This window comes from Phocoena phocoena, chromosome 8, assembly GCF_963924675.1.
Source record: "Phocoena phocoena chromosome 8, mPhoPho1.1, whole genome shotgun sequence".
NCBI classification, from domain to species: domain Eukaryota; kingdom Metazoa; phylum Chordata; class Mammalia; order Artiodactyla; family Phocoenidae; genus Phocoena; species Phocoena phocoena.
In genome coordinates, this window is record NC_089226.1 from 72,166,568 (window position 1) to 72,186,851 (window position 20,284).

At 44.7% G+C, this 20,284-nt stretch overlaps 1 protein-coding gene across 1 annotated transcript in view; it reads right to left on the reverse strand.

The window, feature by feature from the left end:
- Positions 1-20,284, reverse strand: part of SERGEF (secretion regulating guanine nucleotide exchange factor) — a 219,205-nt gene that overhangs the window by 185,395 nt on the left and 13,526 nt on the right. Inside the window, exons 6-8 of the mRNA XM_065882924.1 lie at positions 18,643-18,756; positions 15,762-15,824; positions 11,388-11,546 (exon numbers count right to left, since the gene is read on the reverse strand). Of these exons, the coding sequence (XP_065738996.1) occupies positions 11,388-11,546; positions 15,762-15,824; positions 18,643-18,756 (336 nt within the window). The remainder of the gene's footprint in view (positions 1-11,387; positions 11,547-15,761; positions 15,825-18,642; positions 18,757-20,284) is intronic.

The following is a 20,284-nucleotide window of genomic DNA, read 5'->3' on the forward strand; positions in this document are numbered from 1 at the left end:
ACTCCATGCAGCTAACCCTCATGGAGCCCTTCTTCTACGCCAGGGGAGATCCAGGGGGAATGAAACAGACCAAGTCCCTAACCCCATGGGGCTCGCACCTGGTGAGGGGAGAATGACGACAAAAGAGTAAACAAACAATGATGCTGTAGTTTCAGGCAGTGAAAACTGCTCTGGTGGAAAACAGAGCTGGGCGTGGAGTCGAGTGGGTCTGAGACAGGTGGAGGTAGTCACTTTCAGTGGGGTGCACAGCGAGGGCCTCTATGGGAGGTGACAATGGGCAGAGTGATGGGAAGGTGGCAGTCGCTACATGGGTGGGGCTCAGGGAGACCAGCACTCCTGGCAGAGGGAACTGCTGGGAGTTCATCTCCAGATGCAGAGAGGAAAGGTACTTGACCTCTTCTCAGAAGGCCTTCTACCACCAGACACCACCCCCGAACCTGCTCCACAAATACCTGCCCTTTACTGCTTCACAGGCCTCCTCCCCGCAGCAGCCCACCACAAGCTTTCTCCACAGCAGAGAGAAACATATGTGTTCCTCCCTGCCCTCCAGCCTGGGAGTTGCTTGCTACATTTCCAGTGCAGTTGCTTTGAGGGGAGGTGGCATGAGGAAGTAAAATGAGTCTGACCTTTGACATCAAACAGAGCATGGTTAGAGTATCTGCTTGGTTAACTAGCTGTGTTACTTTAGACAAGCCACTCAGCTTCTCTGAGCCTCCATTTCCTCACCTGGACTGCAGGGGAAATGAACCCTACCTCAGAGAGTTATGAGAGTACGTAAGTGGCAGCACCTGGCAGAGCACCCGGTACATGGTAAGTGCTTGGCAAAGATTCGTTCCCTGCCCTACTCAGACCCCCTTGGAAATTAAAAAAAAATTTTTTTTTGTTCAACCAACTGTGCTGACTTACTGCAATGTACCTCTGGCGAGGCCCATCTGTTGGGTGTGGGGACTCCGAGATGACCCTTGACGAAGAGGAGGGCCCTGAACCAGAGGAAAACTGGGCAGACAGGAGGGGAGCAGAAAAGACAAAGGACACGGTCCTCACTGCAGGTGGGAGGGTGGAGATCATTAGGACCAGATGCTCAAAGAAACGACAATCAAGGCAGACAGTTAACTACTGTACCCTTTCCTTCCCACCTCCAGCTCACTGGCCCAGGGCCCAGGCTCTTATCTCCTGACTCTTCCTGTGGGGCAGCCAGCTAGAGGCCAAACCCATCTCAGTTCTTCTAACAAGCGAGGAGATTAACTCACAGGGAGACCTTAGGTAACCTCCTTCCTTCTCTGGGCCTGGTAGTGACCTCTGGGGTCCTTTCAGCTCTGACCTTGCTAATTCTGACTCTGGATGCTGGCCATACCGGCCTCATCGGTAAGGCTATCTGCCTGCCCACTGCTGCCATCTGGTGGCTCTCCAGGCCCAGCTGCACTCGGCTTTGGCCAGGCTCTCTGCAAGCCCCTTATTCGAGCGCACCTACTTCAAAGGGTGAATCTTGCTTCTGCCGTAGCTGGACACACACTGCACTCCTCTGGACCACAGATCAATGGGTATTTGTTGCCAAACACGAAAACCAAAAATAACCCCAGAACTTCATCTCTCTAGCATAGATGACACAGCTGCAGCTGAGAGCCTGACCTCCCTGCCCAAACAGAGGAAGTAACCTGCCCAAGGTCGCACAGCTGCCTGGCTCCCAGACCAGCACCCAATTCTGCTTTACCACAATGCTTAGGGCTGGTGGGCACCCTGGAAACCAAAAGTAGAGTCAGCCCAGGGTCAAGAAAACAAAACCTTTGGAAGGTGGGAAACAAACTGTCAGGATTCCTTGCAAACCTCAAGAAATGGTAAGATAGGACATGTGAATATGTGAGCAGTGCCTGCAGAAATTCACTGGAAATAACAAACTGGAGGTGGCCAGGGTACCTCCTGACCTTGGAGGGCATCATTCACAAGGACGCCTGCAGGTCTTCTGTAAACCAGTCTCCAAGCACCACCACAGCCTGGATCCTAGGCTAGGCAGACCGCCAGAGGGCGACATAGGGTGAGGAAAACACACACATAGCATCAATGGGTTTGCATGGGCTTCCCCCACCAGACACTGCTCCTCAGGGTCGAGTTCTATCTTTTCTTCTCTATCTCCAGGCCTCTTGGCACCTGGCCAGAGGAACTGGGTAAACGTGTATACAGGCAGATCCCTCAGATTCCTGCACAACCATGGGAACTGTCCACGCTCTATGGATTCAACTGATCACACTCTTGGCTCTGTCTGCAGCCTTCTTCTAAACCCTGTAGTACAGACCCTGAGAAAAATACTGTGACTTCAAGTAGGCCACTTGCCTTTTCTGGCCTCTATTATCTCACATCTGCATAACTGAGTTCTGCTGGATGATCTTCAAAGTCCTTTTAAATCTAAAATTCTAGAATTTGAAACCAAATTGAGGCAAATCAAAGCCACTCTTCACCTGCTGAGCAAATAGGACAGTGAGAAAGGGGGAAGTAGCCAAACAATGCTTCCCTCTCGTGGTGTAATACTGTCACTACACCCTCTCAGCTCGGCCCTATAACTCAACTCCACTCCATCCTACCCTGAACTCTGAACCGGAGAAATCATCTTACAGCTAGGCAGCTAAGCGCAGGTACAGTGGAGCGAGACAGAAAGAAAGGACGCCAGGCTCAAGGAACCAATGAGGCCTCTGAGATGGTTCCACAACAGTGGAGAAATTCTCCATCTTTAGGAATGAGTGTATCTTGGAGCTCAAAGGACCTTTTGTGACCTCCAATTCCCCTCTCCAGATGAGGAAACCAAGGCTCAGGGATGTTCAGAAGGGACTTGCCTGAGGTCACAAAGCTGACTCATGACTGAGCCAAAAATAGATCCCCGCTTTCCTGCCTCCTTCAGCCTCTTGCCTCTTTTCCATGCAAACTCTCAGATGAGGTCCATGGAAGTGATGTGTCAAGGGCATATATATACACAGGAATACACCAGCAAAGAGGCCAGTTCCCTGCACTGAGAAAGTTTATTCATTAACTCTTATGGGGGATATAATCAGACTGCAAATTACATATTCAGCATAGAAAATATAAAAGAAAATAAAATTCACTCATAACCCCACCAATCAGAGATAATACTCTGCCATATTTCCTCCTGGTCTTTCTAGGCAAACATTCTTTTTGGAAAAAAAAAATTAGAAGTTGTAGTGTAGTACCTTATTGTAACCTACTCTTTTTACTTACCTTATCATGAGCACGTTCCTCTGTCATTAAATATCCTCCTAAAACATTCTATTTAGGGGCTATATATTCCAACATACCATATATTCCAAATTTGTACCATAATTTATTTAACCAGTTCCCCCTACAATTTCATTTGTTTCCATGTATTTGTTTTTGTCATTATAAATTAGGCTGCAATGAATGGTATTATACTTAATCTCCCAATGCACCCATAATAATTTCCTTAGGCCCGTTTTACTTTTTTTTATAGGATGAAATTTCAGAGCTGGAATGGCCTTTGGATATCATTATGTCCACAACCTCTTATCGTCCAGATGGGAAGAAGGGGACCAGAGAGTTCTGTGTCTTGCCAGAGGACAAAGAAAGCAACAGAACCAAGTCCCAAACTCTCCACCCATTAAAACGGGACCTTCCCAAAGGATTTCACACCCTTTCCTGATTACCCTCTCCCACACTGACTTCCCCTTCCCCTGAAACCCTAGAGCCTTCAGAGTCTAGGCCACTCCTCTGGCTCTGCCATATTTTTTCATTCTTCGACTAAATATTTCTTTTGTTCATCTAACTATAAACTTCCTGAAGGTAGTTCTGGATTTTATGTTTCCTTGTAGTCCGTAGCATAGTGCTATATATATCTAGGTAAGCATTCCACAGATACCTTCTGAAGGATCAAGGATAACTAGGAATTTTCTTCCTTACTGCTTGGGAGAATCACTGATAAAAGCTGGAAAAAAATGTTTCTTTGAAAAGTAAAAGTTTAGTTCATGGGTTAGAGCATTCTGAGATACATACTACTTGGACTTAGAGTAGCAGGCTTGGGGACAAAAGACCAGGTTCAAGTTTTAACTCTGCCCAACTATGTGAGCCAAGGCAGTGCAGTTAACCAATTAGGGACTTGTCTGGAAAGCAAGGATAATAACACCCATCTTGCCACCTTCAGATGAGAAAGTGGAGATGAAAGCACTTTACGGTGATAAAAGTGGTCCACAAGAGCTATGACTGCTATTGTATTATCATAAATGGAAATGTGGCTGCCTCTGTGAATCCTGGGATGGCCTCCAGACCCACGCTCCTGGAGCACCATCTCGTAATTTCTACTCCGCACACAACTCCATTAAGGGAATCTCTGGCTACACATTTCAGGTAAGAATTAGTGTTTTCTTGAAGCAGAATTTCACGTATGGAAGGAACTATTATTCCTGGTTCAAGTCGCTGGGTATGAGCAGTTAAGCCATCCACATTTCCTCCTCATCTCTGGAGAGAAAATGACAAGCAGAAAGAGCACTAGACTGAGGCCATGAGACCCGAGTTTTGTCCTCCCTCCTTCCCTCACGCTCTGTGCTTCCCCCTCTTCAGTCCTCAGTTTCTCCATCTCTAAGCTGAGGGGGTCAGGCCAGATGAGCTCTAAGTTCTCATCCATTCCTGACATTCTAAGGATTCTAGTATAAAAATTAATGGCTTAATAAAAAGAAATGAAATTGAGTTATTTGTAGTGAGGTGGATGGACCCAGAGTCTGTCATACAGAGTGAAGTAAGTCAGAAACAGAAAAACATACCATATGCTAACACATATACATGGAATCTAAAAAAAAATGGTTCTGAAGAACCTAGGGGCAGGACAGGAATAAAGACGCAGACGTAGAGAATGGACTTGAGGACATGGGGAGGGGGAAGGGTAAGCTGGGACGAAGTGAGAGAGTGGCATGGACATATATACACTACCAAATGTAAAACTGATAGCTAGTGGGAAGCAGCCACATAGCCCAGGGAGATCTCAATGCTGACATAAAGGCACTGTCTTGCCTCTTTGCTTCAGTTTTCTCATTTACCAAGTAAGGAAGTTTCTCTTTCCATTTCTGATTCTCTAAAACTTATAAGGCTTTAGGACTTTTTAAGATGACACTGAAGAGAGTGAACAATGTCAGGAACTCTGTATTGGGGCCCACTTTTTCAATCCATAGCCTCTGTGAGACCACAAGGCTGCTTTGTGATACTGCGTGGCCCAGGGAAAGCATCCAGCATCCCCAAGGCAACCGGGCTCTAAACATTCTGACCAACCCCATGTTGAGGTTTGGATCATGTGTAAATTATTCCCCTTGAAATTCTAATAAATCACCAGCAACCAGCACTTAGCATTTGTAAGCACTGATCTTTCTGCACTCGCCAGGGGAGTCCTGAATCAACCTGTTACTGACCCAGAGACACTCAGATCCAGCCCTACGGAGACCTCTGCTGGAAAGAGAAGATATGGGACATCTGACCTCCTGATCGCTCCAGAGTTTCAAAGGGCAGAGGAAGCCACCATATACTGAACTGACATGAGCCCTGTCCTGTGCTGGATGCTGGAAGCTTTGATACACCATCTCATTTAATCCTCATCCAAGGTCAGCAATATTTCCCCGTTTTCCTAATGAAGAAATAAGCTCAGAGAAATGAGGCTTATTCATTTGTCCAGCATGCACTGAGTGCCTACCTCGGATGTGCCAAGTACTTTGCTAAGCACAGAGGACACGATGCTGAGCAAAACAGACATGGCTCTTTCCCAGATGTAGCTTACAGTCTAGTGGGATGGGAATTAGTTAAAGAATCCTGTAGAAAATAGTGCAGGACTTCCCTGGTGGTGCAGTGGTTAAGAATCCACCTGGGGCTTCCCTGGTGGCACAGTGGTTGAGAGTCCGCCTGCCGATGCAGGGGACACGGGTTCGTGCCCTGGTCCGGGAAGATCCCACATGCCGCGGAGTGGCTGGGCCCATGAGTCATGGCCATTGAGCCTGCGCGTCCAAAGCCTGTGCTCCGCAACGGGAGAGGCCACAACAGTGAGAGGCCCACATACCGCAAAAAAAAAATAATAAGAATCCACCTGTTGAGACTTCCCTGGTGGCACAATGGTTAGGAATCCGCCTGCCAGTGAGGGGGACACGGGTTCAATCCCTGGTCCGGGAATATCCCAAGTGCCGCGGAGCAGCTAGGTCCATGTGCCACAACTACTGAGCCTGCACACCACAACTACTGAAGCCTGTGAGCCCTAGAGCCCGCATGCCGCAACTACTGAGCCTGAGCGCCTAGAGCCTGTGCTCTGCAACAAGAGAAGCCACTGCAATGAGAAGCCCGTGCACCACAACGAGAAGCCTGCACACCACGATGAAAGGTAGCCCCCACTCACCGCAACTAGAGAAAGCCCACTGGGCAACTAAGACCCAACGCAGCCAAAAATAAATTAAAAAAAAAAAAAAGAAGTAATGTGTTTAAAAAAAAAAGAATCCGCCTGCCAATGCAGGGGACACGGGTTCGAGCCCTGGTCCAGGAAGATCCCATATGCCGCAGAGCAACTAAGCCCGTGCGCCACAACTACTGAGCCTGTGCTCTAGAGCCCGCGAGCCGCAACTACTGAAGCCTGTGCACCTAGAGCCCGTGCACCACAACTACTGAGCCTACGCTCTAGAGCCCGCGAGCCACAACAAAAAGTAGCCCCTGCTCGCTGCGACTAGAGAAAGCCCGTGCGCAGCAACGAAGACCCAAGGCAGCCAAAAATAAATAATTAATTTTTTAAAAAAGAAAATAGCGCAAAGGAGAGGCTGTAGTGCCCTAAGAGATAAAAGAGAAAAGTGATGAGTCAGGGATGTCAAGGGAAGGCCTCCCTGAGCAGGTGATGACTAAGTTGAGGTCTAGGGGAAAACAAAAAAAGGACGTAACTAAGTCAAAATGAAGAAGGAGAGCAGGGTAAGTGTGGCAAATAGAGGGAACATCAGCTGCAAAAGCACTATGGTGGGAAATCCAGGATCCATTCCAGGTACCAAGGCCAGAGTAGAGGTCAGCCAGAGATTAAGAGCTAGCTCAGTTAGAAACAGGGCTGGAAAGGCAGGCAGAGGGCAGACCACACAGGGCCTGGTGACCACTAAGGACTATGTCTTTATCATAAGAGCAATGGGAAGCCACTGGAATGTGACGCATGGGTTTGAAAAGATCTTCCAACTGAGGCATGGAGAACAGACTGGGGGGAGAGGGAGCGATGTGGGAAGCTGAGGACACCAGGCAGAGGCCACTGCAGGATCCAGCAAGAAGGTGACAGTGGCCTGCACCATGGTGGTGATGGAGAGGAACTGGCACAATCAGGAGGCTGGCAGAGCTGAGTCACACCTCGGCCTGTCTGACTTCAAAGCCACGCTTCTCTCTACCTTGCCATCTATTCATTCGTTCAGCAATTAGTTACTAATCATCTACTATGTGCCGGGCCTGTGCCAAGTGCTGGGGATATAGCCGTGAACAAAACAGACACTGTTCTCATGGAATTTACAGTCTAGACATTAAACAAATAAGAATGCAAATGGATGTATACAATCCATTTTGTAGGAAGAATACAGTTTCGTAGTATGTATACAATCCATTGAAGGGAGAATAGTGTGATCAGAGATTTTAACAGGAAAAATTACCTGTAAGGCCATGATGATCTTATATTGATAATATAAAAGAGCTACGTGCTGGCTGCATGTAAGTGAAAGACCTCAGGAAACTTTGCCTGTCAGACCTGGCCAGTTCATGAGCCTGAGGGGAGAATCTGGTGTGTCTCAAGCCCTGCACAGACCCTGCCGAAACAGAAGCCTTTCTAAAAGCAACTGCTAACTCCTTAATGTACGCACACATCCCAAGCACGGGCACCCCCCGTACAGGTATGTACAGCATTTTACAGTTAGTTAGGATCTTTCACACAGATTCATTCATTTGAAACTCACAGCAGCTGTCTGTAGAATGGAGGTACGTTTTAATACCCTGCATGAGAGAGGAGGAAATTGAGGCCTAGACAGGTGAAGTGACTCAACTAAGGTCACCCAACTAAGAAGGCACACAGATCCACCACCCAGTTCTCACTAGAATCACTTTGGGCCAGGAACTCATGAATCTCAGAGGAGGCAGCTGCAGGTCACCGAGCCTGGATAAAGTCACACAGGAGTCCCATGAAGCTCCCGAAAACAATGATCGGGGACATTAAGCAGCTTGGGAAAGGCTTCTTGAATGCAGCTCCACCAGTCTGAGACACAGGTACCTTGCCAGCTTTCCCAGATTAGAACAGGTTCTCTTGGACTCTTTCCAAGTGCCTCTAATGGAGAAAAGTATTTTTCCATCACAAGCACTGCAGGTAGGCACCAGACTCCTGAAGAGGGAGGACAGAGACTGCATCCCAGATTCCCACATAGACGAACTAAAGTAATCTTGATATCATGTGAACTGCCCTCGCTAAGCACCTACCACTGGGGACGGCAGTCTTGGGCAGCATTTCTTGAGCATGGTACCACTAACATTTAGGGCTGGGTATTTCTGTGTCGGGCTGGGGGGGCTGCCCTTGCATCGTAGGACATTTAGCAGCATCCCTGGCCTCTACCAACTAGATGCCAGTAGCACGCCCACCCCCAGGTGTGACAACCAAATATGGCTCCAGACACTGCAAACGTCCCCCAAGGACGTTTGGTGTAGGGATTATGAGAAGGGAGAAAGCACAGTCTACTCCCCGTCTCCATCCTAACCCAGCCCAGCCCACCTTACTGGACGCATCTATGGTCACTGCACATAAGCTGTTTTTAATCAATAATACACCCCTAATGTCTTCCAGAACGAGACTGGGGGCAGCCTCTGTGCTGATGTGGCTGCGGGTAGGTCCCAGGAACAACTCTCCACTGGAGCTTATGAAAACAACTAGAGTCAAATAACTCCTTGGCCCAGTAATGAGCTGATTTGACCCTGTGAGCAAATCTTGTTCCCATTAAAATGAGCAACTGGGTCTGATTAAACTGGAAGCCCTGGCTGTTTCTTCTCAATGACACTGCGCCAGGGCAAAGGCTTCCACAGCTACTAGGAGGAGGGCAAAACTGGTGAACCAAACAGCAGGAGACTCTCTTCTACCCAAAACTCAGCGCAACAGCCAGGACGCTCAAACATCCCGGCTTTTAACCACTCTGGACTCAGGAGAAAGGGGAAAATAACAAAGTGCATAAACAAGAGATCTGAATTAACAAGTTAATCAAACAGCTGAAACATTACCCAAAGATCACGCTCTCAAGTGGAGGTGAAGACCTGAAGCTGAGCCCCAGAGCAGCTGGGGTGACTCAGACAGTGTCAGGGACATAGGTTCCGACCTCCCACCCTGAGTGCTGGGCTGTTGGCCCAGACATGGAAATCAGCATGAGTTACAGTGCTGCAAAGCTAGAATCAAAGCAGCAACATCTTTATGTCTTTCATTAGTCAGCTGCCTAACCAGTTAACGGATTTACTGACAGACTCAACTAAACCCACTATGGTTTGGTAGTAAGTGTATTTTACTGCACTGCAATTCTTTGAAGACTGACTAAGCATGAAACACCTACCTGTTAACACCCAGTGACTCAGACTACTGCTAGCGTCTGTGCCATTCCTGCACACTGACTTAGCTCCACTGCTGCACTGAAATCTGATAACAGGTCTGTCTCCCCTAGTGACAGTGGGCTTCTTGAGGGCAGGATTAGGATCTAGTACAAGGCATGGTACATAAACAGATCCTCACCATCTGTATGATGGACAGATGGATGATAAAGTCTTCTGTTTCTGTACTCTTAGACTTAAGCCTGTCCACACATTGCAGTGGGAGGGCACGGCCCACATCTTTTCTGTTCCTTCAAGGCTTAGCACACTGCTCAAAAGGTTCACAATAAACAAGAACCGATTTGGTTGGACTCTTGAATCCAAAGAGACAAACTGAAGCCTTCTGATCATGGACCAGCGAGTCCAAGGAAAGAAGAAATCCTCGCAGTCTACCCTGCCTCCTATGCATTTGAATATGTTTCGTCTCTTTTAACTAGAAACAGTTTAATGTAGGCAATGAAAACTTTCTCTGCTAGGCACTGGAGATACAGACGTGAGCAAGATGAACATGGTGCCTCCTATCACAGAGCTCACTGTCTGGAGGAGAAGAGAGAGAGTAACAATTATACAAATAAGCGGCTATTATGCTCAGGGTCTCTTTAAGAAAAATTTCTGTTGATGGTCCCAATCTTCAAGCAGTCTGGACTTCTTTGAGGAAAGTCATGATTTTCCTCCAAATGAATGACATAATTAGACCATCCTCTGAAGCGGTAAATATGGAAAGTTTATTATACGCCTTTGTTATATAGGCCTCTGTACCAAAACAATCTTAAAAAAAATTTTAAGAACCAATTAAAAGCACCATGGATATAAATACTCATAAGTCTATGTGTTCAAACGTGTAGTATGTGTGACTTACCCAGGATAACTGAAGCTGACCTGAAAACCTACAAAAGTATTGGATTAAGTCACCAGGTATTTGGAAGTCTACAGATCTGTGTGTCACTAACGAGCAGGCCAAGAGCAGGCAAGAGGACTCCTGAGAACCCCTGAGGTTCAGAAGGCCTTGACACGATAATGGTTCTTAAGAATTACAAACTGCTGGTCTGGGAAATTGTGTCAGTCAGCAAGAGCTCTAGGAAGGCTGGGAAGAAGGGAGGCCATGAAAAAACAAACCCCGAGAACAGTGTCAGGAATATGAAGATCAGGCAAGGAGAACTGCCCTAAGATGAGAAATCAACGAAGATATTATCAAGAAAAGATAAAGATGCCAAAAGCTGGATGGCATGGCATGGCCTGGTAAGGTAACATCTGAAGGAATATGTGGGATGCTTGAATCAATGTACAAAGTTTGTTAGGGTTAATAAAAATTTAAATCAAAATACCATGCCAGCTATGACTCAAAGTAATGCTTTTGCCTCAATCTTAAAATATTTAACTTAATAGTTTCTGACACCTTTAATTTAGACTCAAGTGAAAATGCAAATACAGTCATCCCTTTAGCTATGACAAGGCAAAGACTCCCCAACAACCTGGGCAAATTTCTAGGTGATGTTTGTTGCAGTGGGTTCCTTCACAAAACCTCATGGACTCTTAGGGCCAGAAGGAGTTAACCTAAGCCAGCTTTGCCTTTTTGCGTGTAAACCTGTGATCCAGAGAGGAAAAGCCACATATCTGGCTGATTGCAGAACTAGACCCCAGGTCCTTCCCTTCCCAACCCTTAAAGCTTTTCATCAGTAAAAACCAAACTACCTAATCCCACCAAGCATTCATAGCTACTTAGACAGCTGTCCCCCAGCTGCTCTTCCCAATCACAAACTCTCTGCCACTCTCACCTGTCTGAGCAACCAGGTGTGTCCACCCATTCCAGACAGCAGCGATCTTTTCATTCTGAAAACAATGTGCTTCTATCTTCTGGGGCACAGGAAGGAAAGCAGCATGGGAAGCCAGTTGCCCATGCTTGTTGCTTCCCCAAACAAACAGCTCTCCTGCATCTTAAACAAACAAAAGGGGGACAAAAGAGGTGAAGGAACATTAGTCCAAAATGATGGAAAATAACCCGTTTGAAAAAAAAAAAAGTGGTTAAAAGAAGTTGTATTACTCTTAATCCTACAATGTTGAATAGAGCAAAACAAGATACCAAATTCATGTATAGCATAATTATACACAAGATTTTTTTTAATTCTTTAAATAGGAAAAAAGGCCAAATGGTCTTAGCTGTTTGTCAAGGAATAGGAATGTGAATTTTTTTCATTAATTCATTCAGCCAAATATTTGTTCAACATGTACCACATGCAAGACATATGTTTCTCTATTTTCTACATTTTTAAAATAAACGCTTGCATTACCTTTTGTTAGGAAAAATATATATTAGCTTTTTTAAATAACAGGTTAAAAGATAAATTGTTTAAAGCTTAAACTTTATAAACATAAGATGATTTCACTACATGCCCTGTCCAGAAGAAAATATAATGTTATCATATCACATCCACATAGCATTTAAGCTCATTTGAACCTCACAATAATCCTGTGATATAAGCAGGAATGCGACTGACTGACACTGTGATTTAATAGAAAAAGAACAATTTCAGAGTCAAGTGATTCTGGCTTCTATTCTTGGATCTGCTAACTAGCTACTGACCTTGGACAAACCACTTCCTCTCCAAGCCTTAGTTTAACCAGCTGAAGACTGGAGGGGAGGGCGGTTGGTCAAGAAGGGCAGACGATATAACTGATGACACTGTTAACAGGAGAGACTTGTGGGTGACGGCAGCAAACCAGAGGGCACATGCTTGTCCAAAAGGCATTCACATTCACCAAATGTTTAACTGGAAGTCAAACAAAATGGGGCCATAGACCATAATTTGGCTTATAAATCTATAGTTTGTGACTCCTTGGATGATTTCTAAGCACTTTCCCAACCCTAACATTCCAAGGTTCTACACCGCACAGTAAGCACATGGCACACACATGTGGCTACTGAACACTTGAAATGTGGCTAGTCCAAATGAGACACGTTGAAGACAAACAAAGCACAATGGATTGTAAAGACGTAGTGCAAAAAAACCCAAAAGGAGTGTGCCTCATTAATAAGTTTCATACTGATTACATATTGAAATAATATTGTGGATATACTGGGTTAAGTAAAATAAATTATTAAAATTAATTCACCTTTTTCTTTTTACTTTTTGCAATACGGCTCACATTATATTTCTCCTAGACAGCACTCTTCTAGAAGATAAATTAACCAAGGCTCGGAGATGTTAAGTGACTTTCAAGATCACATAGCTAATAAGGGATCAAGTGGGACCAGAAGCCAGGTTTCTTGCTTCCACAGCATTCTGTGACCTCCCAGTAAAGGTTTACAGTATTGCTTGCCCTGAGGCAGTCTGGTCTATTCTCCAAAACTGATCAGAAGCCAAACAGTATCATTAAAGGATATTAGACCAAGATTCCGGCTTCAAGTCCCAAATCTGCTACTGGATCACTCTGTGACACGGGGCACATCACTTCACATTCTGGGTCTCTGTTTCATAGAGTCTGAGGGTCTATAAATCAGAGGAGCCTTTTTGTCACCCAGGTGACCTTGCAGCGCTGACATTCTGCAGTGCTATACAACGAATTTGGTATATTTCGTGCCTAGAGAGAGGGCAACCTCCCTGGACCTCACCAGGGTGTATGAAGTATGAGGATCCTTTACAAGAGGGCAGAGGACCCCTCAGCAAAGCTTCAACCCATTAAATGGAGTGCTTAGCTACCAAGGTACCACTGACAATGAGCCTGCGTCTGTAATAAGCCTTCATTTATCTTAGTAAGTCTAAACCATCTTTTTTGCAAAGACGAACTGTCTTCCACAGTAATGTAATGCGGATCATTACACTGTTGCATCAGCAGGCAAAACTAAATTCTGCTGCAATGTCAAATAGTTACATAATCTACAACTCCAGAGAGAAGGTCTAAAGAACACTGAACAAAATCCAATGTGTAACAGCTTGAACTAGACCAGGAAAGACGGATATTAATCTTGACCCTTTTTAATTCACTTTCACAATATCCAAAACCAATTCGCTTTGTGAATATACTTTAAAAATCACTAAACTGTACACTTTAAAGGAGTGAATTTCATATATGAATTATATCACAATAAAAAATCCAACATCTATGTTTTAAAAACACCATAGTAAAAATGCTCCACATATGAAATAAAAAATAGCTTTACTGATTACAAGAGTTTTTAAGAAATTGATGTTAGCAAGCAACTAGAAGAATCTCTAGGTTTACAAAATACCAGCCATTTCAAATGAATTAGAACAGAGTAGAAATCTCTCAGGACTTCCCTGGTGGTCCAGTGGTTAAGACTCCGTGCTCCCAACGCAGGGGGCATGGGTTTGATCCCTGGTCGGAGAAGATCCCACATGCCACATGGCATGGCGGAAAAAAAATAAAAGAAACCTCTCTTAGTCTGTTCTTATTCTCAGAAAAGAATGCCTTCCTCCAATGCTAGTGAGGACTGTGAGGGATGAACTAGTCACTTCTTGTCCTGCGGCCTTCTGCCCCCCTCCCCAGAAAAGGGGAGGTGGGACCACATGCCCAGAGGAGTCCCTTAGAGCTGGCATTCTTTTTTTTTTTTTTTTTTAATAAATTTATTTATTTATTTTTGGCTGCATTGGGTCTTCGTCACCACACGCGGGCCCTCTCTAGTTGTGGCGAGCGGGCTTCTCACTGCGGTGGCCTCTCCTGCCGCGAAGCACGGGCTCCAGGCGCACGGGCTTCAGTAGCTGTGGCTCACGGGCTCCAGAGCGCAGGCTCAGCAGTTGTGGTGCACGGGCTCAGCCACTCCGCAGCATGTGGGATCTTCCCGGACCAGGGCCCGAACCCATGTTCCCTGCACTGGCAGGCGGACTCCCAACCACTGAGCCACCAGGGAAGCCCTGACATTCATTTTAACTCAACTCTTTTAACACATCTATAAATCTACTTAACATGAGACACAGGCTAAAAGCAGCTAGTTCTTTCATTAGTTAGTTGTTTTTAATTCATTAAATATCAAATTATCTGTAGTTCAGAATCTGTTAAGTATTTAAAATCTCACATTACGGCTCTTGTGCTTTGGAAACAGTAACAGTTGGACTGCATTACAAATTTGATGTTGAAGAATGCATGCCTCCATTAATTTACAGATACTGTGTATACATCTTAATTTCCACATGAAACACTGCAAACACTGTGTATAAAAGTCATTTCCCTTTGCTTAAAATATGTAATGCATTCAACTCTGGGTGAGAGGTCTTACCAACATAAATCTCTCGGAGCTAGAGTATCCAGTCTACCAGCAGGGGTCAGGGCAATCTGGGCTTTGAAAAAAACCATTAGGAGAGATGGATAACCTTCACTTTCAAGAAAATGCTGCATTATCACTAGAAAGTTTATACTATATTGGCTGGGTGTGTCAAATGGATGGATGGACAGATACATGGCCAAGACAGAGAGATATACACACTGTGTGAGAGAAAAAAGACTAGATAGACAGATTAAAGAGACGGAATAGAGAGATCAACTAGAGAAAAACATAAAAATATAAAATAGATTACAGAAACATATACACAACTAGACTTAGAGATTATGGAGACAGGTTAGACAGGAAGACACTAAGATGGAAGATAAATAAAAATAGAGATGTATAGTTAAATAAAATAGAGTAGATAAATAGAGAGAGCAGACAGGGTGACAGATAAATGGAGAAGAAAGATATAGGTAGATAAAATAGGTTAGTCTGAGATTACACAGCTAGAGAAAATAGACAGCTAGAGAGCTTAGTTATATTAGACATCAAAATAGATTAGGTGGATAAGATAACAACATATTATACATAAGTTTACTGTTGGTTATATGATGTGACAATCGCAATTACCCTAAAGGAAGATACTTTTATCCCTATTGTACAGCTAAGAAAACAAACTCAGAGGAAAGGCAGTGAGCCTCTGTTTCACATGAGTGTTTTACCTGTATTATGATATGTAATTCTCAAAACTATCCACAAAGTACTTTATAGAAGAGGAAATGGTCTCAGGAAGGTAAAACGACTTGCCTAAGATCATACCAGTGGTGGCATCAGAATTCTGACTCCAAAGTCTATGGTTTTCCCTCTGTACCCCAATAGCATCACTTGAGGCAGAAACACCCAGAATTCTGAATGGCATGTTACCTACCTGTCAGTGAAGCTGAGTGGTCTGAGCCAGCAAGAACACATACTGCTTGAGAATTCTCTAGGCCTACAAAAAAAAAAAATTCTTTTGAAATCACATTTGTAACAGAACAAATTGGGCACAGGAGGCCCATAGGCAGTGACCACAGCACCTGGAGAGAAACTCTCAGCCAGTGCAGGAAGGTCTGAGTCAGCGGCACTGGCCCAGAAGATGGCTGGCATGGTAGGGAGACTGCTTATATCCAGGAGGTTGAACAAATAAATAAATATTTTGAGGATAAAGGAGTCAGATTTCTCACTATCAGAAAGGAGAAGAAAGGTACAGATATGAAAAGGTTAGAGGCTAGAATTGACCATGTGATACTGCATTGTAATTGAAGTCAGTGTAGACTTGCGGTTTCTACTAGAGATAAACAGACATAGGTGTACATATGTATAAACGTGTGTGTACATGTATATTTCCTAGCTCTGTCCACGGAGTGGGCCTAGAAGCAATGACATCTCATACATTCAGCTGCTATCACATGCAGACACTGAAACACAAGCCCAGGCCTCCTAACAACACACAGGCAGAGCTAGAATTTGAACTTGCCTCCCATATCCAAATCTAGCACTTTTCCACCCATAAACACACTGCCTTCAACAACAGTGTAAACCCTAATCAACTCTGCTCGATGCTGTGGTCACCTGGTCTGGCATGCAGAGAAATGGGAGTCCTATTCTGTAACTCTTTCTTCTTACACTTCTGTTCAATTTACTAGTGTCTTAATAAAATGCCCCTCATGCCTTCAAGTATCCTGTGGAATGACAAAGGGACAAAGAAGATGTTTCTGCCACTTTCACCAGAGAGGAAGCACTGGTCTCCTAGTGGCCGGGTCGGGAGAGGACATCCAGGGTTCCAGCTCCAGAACAGATGGCAATGAGGTGAAGAGGGGACAAGGAAAAATGAAAGACTTTGAGGGCAGGAAGCTGATATCTTCTCTAACATCTCATCAGAAAATTCCCCCAGGTTAACTCTGAATCCAAGCTGTGCCCCAAGCAGATCCCAACCAGGTCATTTAAATCAAATCAAATAAAAACACTTCTGATTCCTTTTAGATACAAAACCTGTGCTAAAACAGACAGTAGACATAATCCCTACCCTTAAAAAGCTCATCATCTTTGGCATTTGGGAAAACATGTAAACAGCTCATAACAATACAATACGTTGTGCTATCCATGCACATAAAGAAAATGCGGACTTCCCTGGTGGCGCAGTGGTTAAGAATCTGCCTGCCAATGCAGGGGACACAGGTTCGATCCCTGGTCTGGGGAAGATCCCACATGCCGCAGAGCTACTAAGCCTGTGTGCCACAACTACTGAGCCTGCGCTCTAGAGCCCATGAGCCACAACTACTGAGCCCACGTGCCATAACTACTGAAGCTCGCATGCCTAGAGCCCATGCTCCACAACAAGAGGGGCCACTGCAATGAGAAGCCTGCGCACCACAACGAAGAGTAGCCCCTGCTCGCCGCAACTAGAGAAAGCCTGCGCGCAGCAACGAAGACCCATAAATAAATAAATCTATTAAAAAAAAAAAAGAAAATGCAATGGAGGTGAGAAGAAGGAAGAGTCTTTCCTGAGAAAGCTGTAGCTGAGCTAGGACCTGAAAAATGATCAGGATTTTCCCAAGGGGAAGAGGAAGGAAAAGGCATCCTGGGAAGAGGTAACAGTCTGCCCACAGGCACAGAGGAATAAGAACACAGCGCATGCCCAGGAAGCAGTGAATACCTTTGTGAGGCAGGAAAGATGTTTGGGAAGTATGAGTTTATATTACAAATGCTTTCAATGTGAAGTAGACTGTCCTGTGTTCAGTGGCCCCTTCTCCATCTCTAAGAGAACCCTCCCCAACTCAACACATGGGCTTCAGGGCGCTAACCTCACCCCTGCAACAGGGGAAAGCCTCAGGGACTTAAGAGAATCAGAATGATCCCAACAACTTGTACGACACTCCCACTGCAGCTCACCCTTCCCTTTTCTCTCCCCACTTCCTACTGCCCTCAAAAATCCCTCCATTATTCTGAGCTAGAGGAGAGTAGAGGTTTCCTGACAGGTTTTTCCTACAGCTAACCCTCAGTAAACTGGGTCACAAAGTCAGAGCAAGAGAGGAAGAGGAGGAGGAGGTGGAGACATGGTGCTACAAACAGAGAGATAAAGGACCACGAAGAGAGTGTAGAGCAGGCAGAGAGAGAGAGACAGAGAAAGAAAGTCCTAGAGACCAAGAGTCCTGTGGGCTGCACCCTTCCTACCTACTCCTCGTGTGCCCATGAAGAGAGATTTCCCTCGGGGAACGCTCCTAGCCCCTCTCTCCACATCCTCACTCGCTCCTGCTTTCGTTTTGGGAGAAGGAGCTGGGCAGGCAGGCACATTCCTTGTGGGTTCTCCTTCTGGGATGTGCCTGCCTGCAGAGGGCACCTCCTCCGTGGTCTCAGCGGCACCACGAGCTTAGCAGGACTGAATGCATACAGCTGCTCCAGTGCCTGGTGGGTAAATTCAATCTGGGATTCAGAACCTGGAGGCTCACTATTGCTACACGTTATTTCCAAACACCTAAGCCATGTCTTCCAACCTAACTTGTAACAGCTCTAGAGTTACCATTTTGATTTCCACCCACCTGACTCGCACCTACTTCTCAATGGGTTCCAAACTCTGGCAGCAAAGAGGAGTACTTTTACTGGGCCCACAAAAATTCCAGCAAATTAATAGACCAACCAACGGAGAGAGTTAAGACAGAGAGACCAAGAAATAGCAAACGCAGAACTCCATTTACCCATTTTCTGCATGCCTGTGTCTCCATTTCCAAACAAAGAATAAATACAGGATTCAGAAGAAGTAAGGACCTTACCTGTCACTCTGCTTGGTTCCTTTGCTGTCAAAAACAGTGGGAGAGTCTGCCCAGGGCACAACCGCCGTCCAGATGATGCCAAACCAGTTCCCCACTGGAACACCATGCCACTAGCTTCCCAGCAGAGCAGGAGAGAAAAAAGAAAATCTTTATCTGGATTAAGACCAGATTGCTCTTTGAACCTCAATGCCATGAGAGATTCCCAATTCATGCTCAGTTAACATGCATATTATGGAAAAGCTTATTGCCTCAAGAGGCCCTATGGCTGGTCATAGGGATTACCACCAAGTCAATCACAAATCCAATCTTCAGGGCAATCTAAGACCATCAAAGGAAATTCCAACATAGTAAAACTCCCTCCAGAAAGTTCTAGGACACTCCTCCAGAGTCAAATTACTGGAATGGCATTTTTTTCATGATTAACTTGAAAGGACAACTGAGACTCCAGATCGAGCAGGAAAGAACCTTGAAACTTACCACGTCCATTCCTCACATTTACTGCATGAGAAACTGAGGCCCTGTAGAGGAGCTGTGATTTGTCCAAGGTCATACGGGGAGCTAGTAGCAGAGAAAACACCAGGACTTAACTCTCCTACACCTAATGTAGTGTCTTTTCTACTACACCAAGATGAATTCAAAGATTCCTAATCATCAAATAAATACATATTTACGACTGCAAGATAGCTTCTTAATAGCCACTACTTCAATGGAATGGCCTTTTATTTCCATATTCACTGACTCTAATTCATGTACCCATGTTCTGAACCTCATACAAATGCATAGATGAAATATTGTATATTTTGTCTACAGTCAGATGTGTGTAACTAGGATTCACTATCCAACAGCAACATTAAGGTACTGCTCCTCCAGAAGTATCCTATACCCAATGGTCCTTTAGGCTGTAAACAGACAAGCATGCTTTGTGAAATATAAGTGATGATGATTGAGTACAATGTGAGCAAAACACAGTATTGAAATAAAACAAAACTTACCATCTCTTCAACAAATAAATTGCAAGAGGATAAAAAGAGAGAAAAGGTACATAAAGATTAAAAGAGACTGGAGATGCCTGATAAAGGATTAATATTTAAAATATACACTGATCTCCTAAAACTCAACAACAACAAAAATTCAAAAATGAGCAAAGGACTTGAAAAGACTTTTCTCCAAAGAAAATATACAAATGGCCAATAAGCACATAAAAAGATGCTCAATATCACTAGTCATTAGGGAAATATAATCAAAACTTTACACTCATTAGGATGACTACTATTAAAAAAAAGAAGAAGAAAATAACATGGGTTGGCAAGGATGTGAAGAAACCTGAAACCTTGTGACTACTAGTGGGAATGTAAAATGGTATAGCCACTATGGAAAACAGTATGGCAATTCCCCCCAAAATTAAAAATAGAATTACTATATGACCCAGCAGTCCTACTTCTGGGTACACATCCTAAAGAACTGAAAGCAAGATCTCAAAGTGATATTTGTATACCCATGTTCATAGCAGTATTATTCACAATAGCTAAAATGTGGTCACAACCCAAGTGTCTATCAATAGAAGAATGGATAAGCAAAATGTGGTATACACATACAGTGGAATATCATTAAGTCTTAAAAAGGAAGGAGGGGGCTTCCCTGG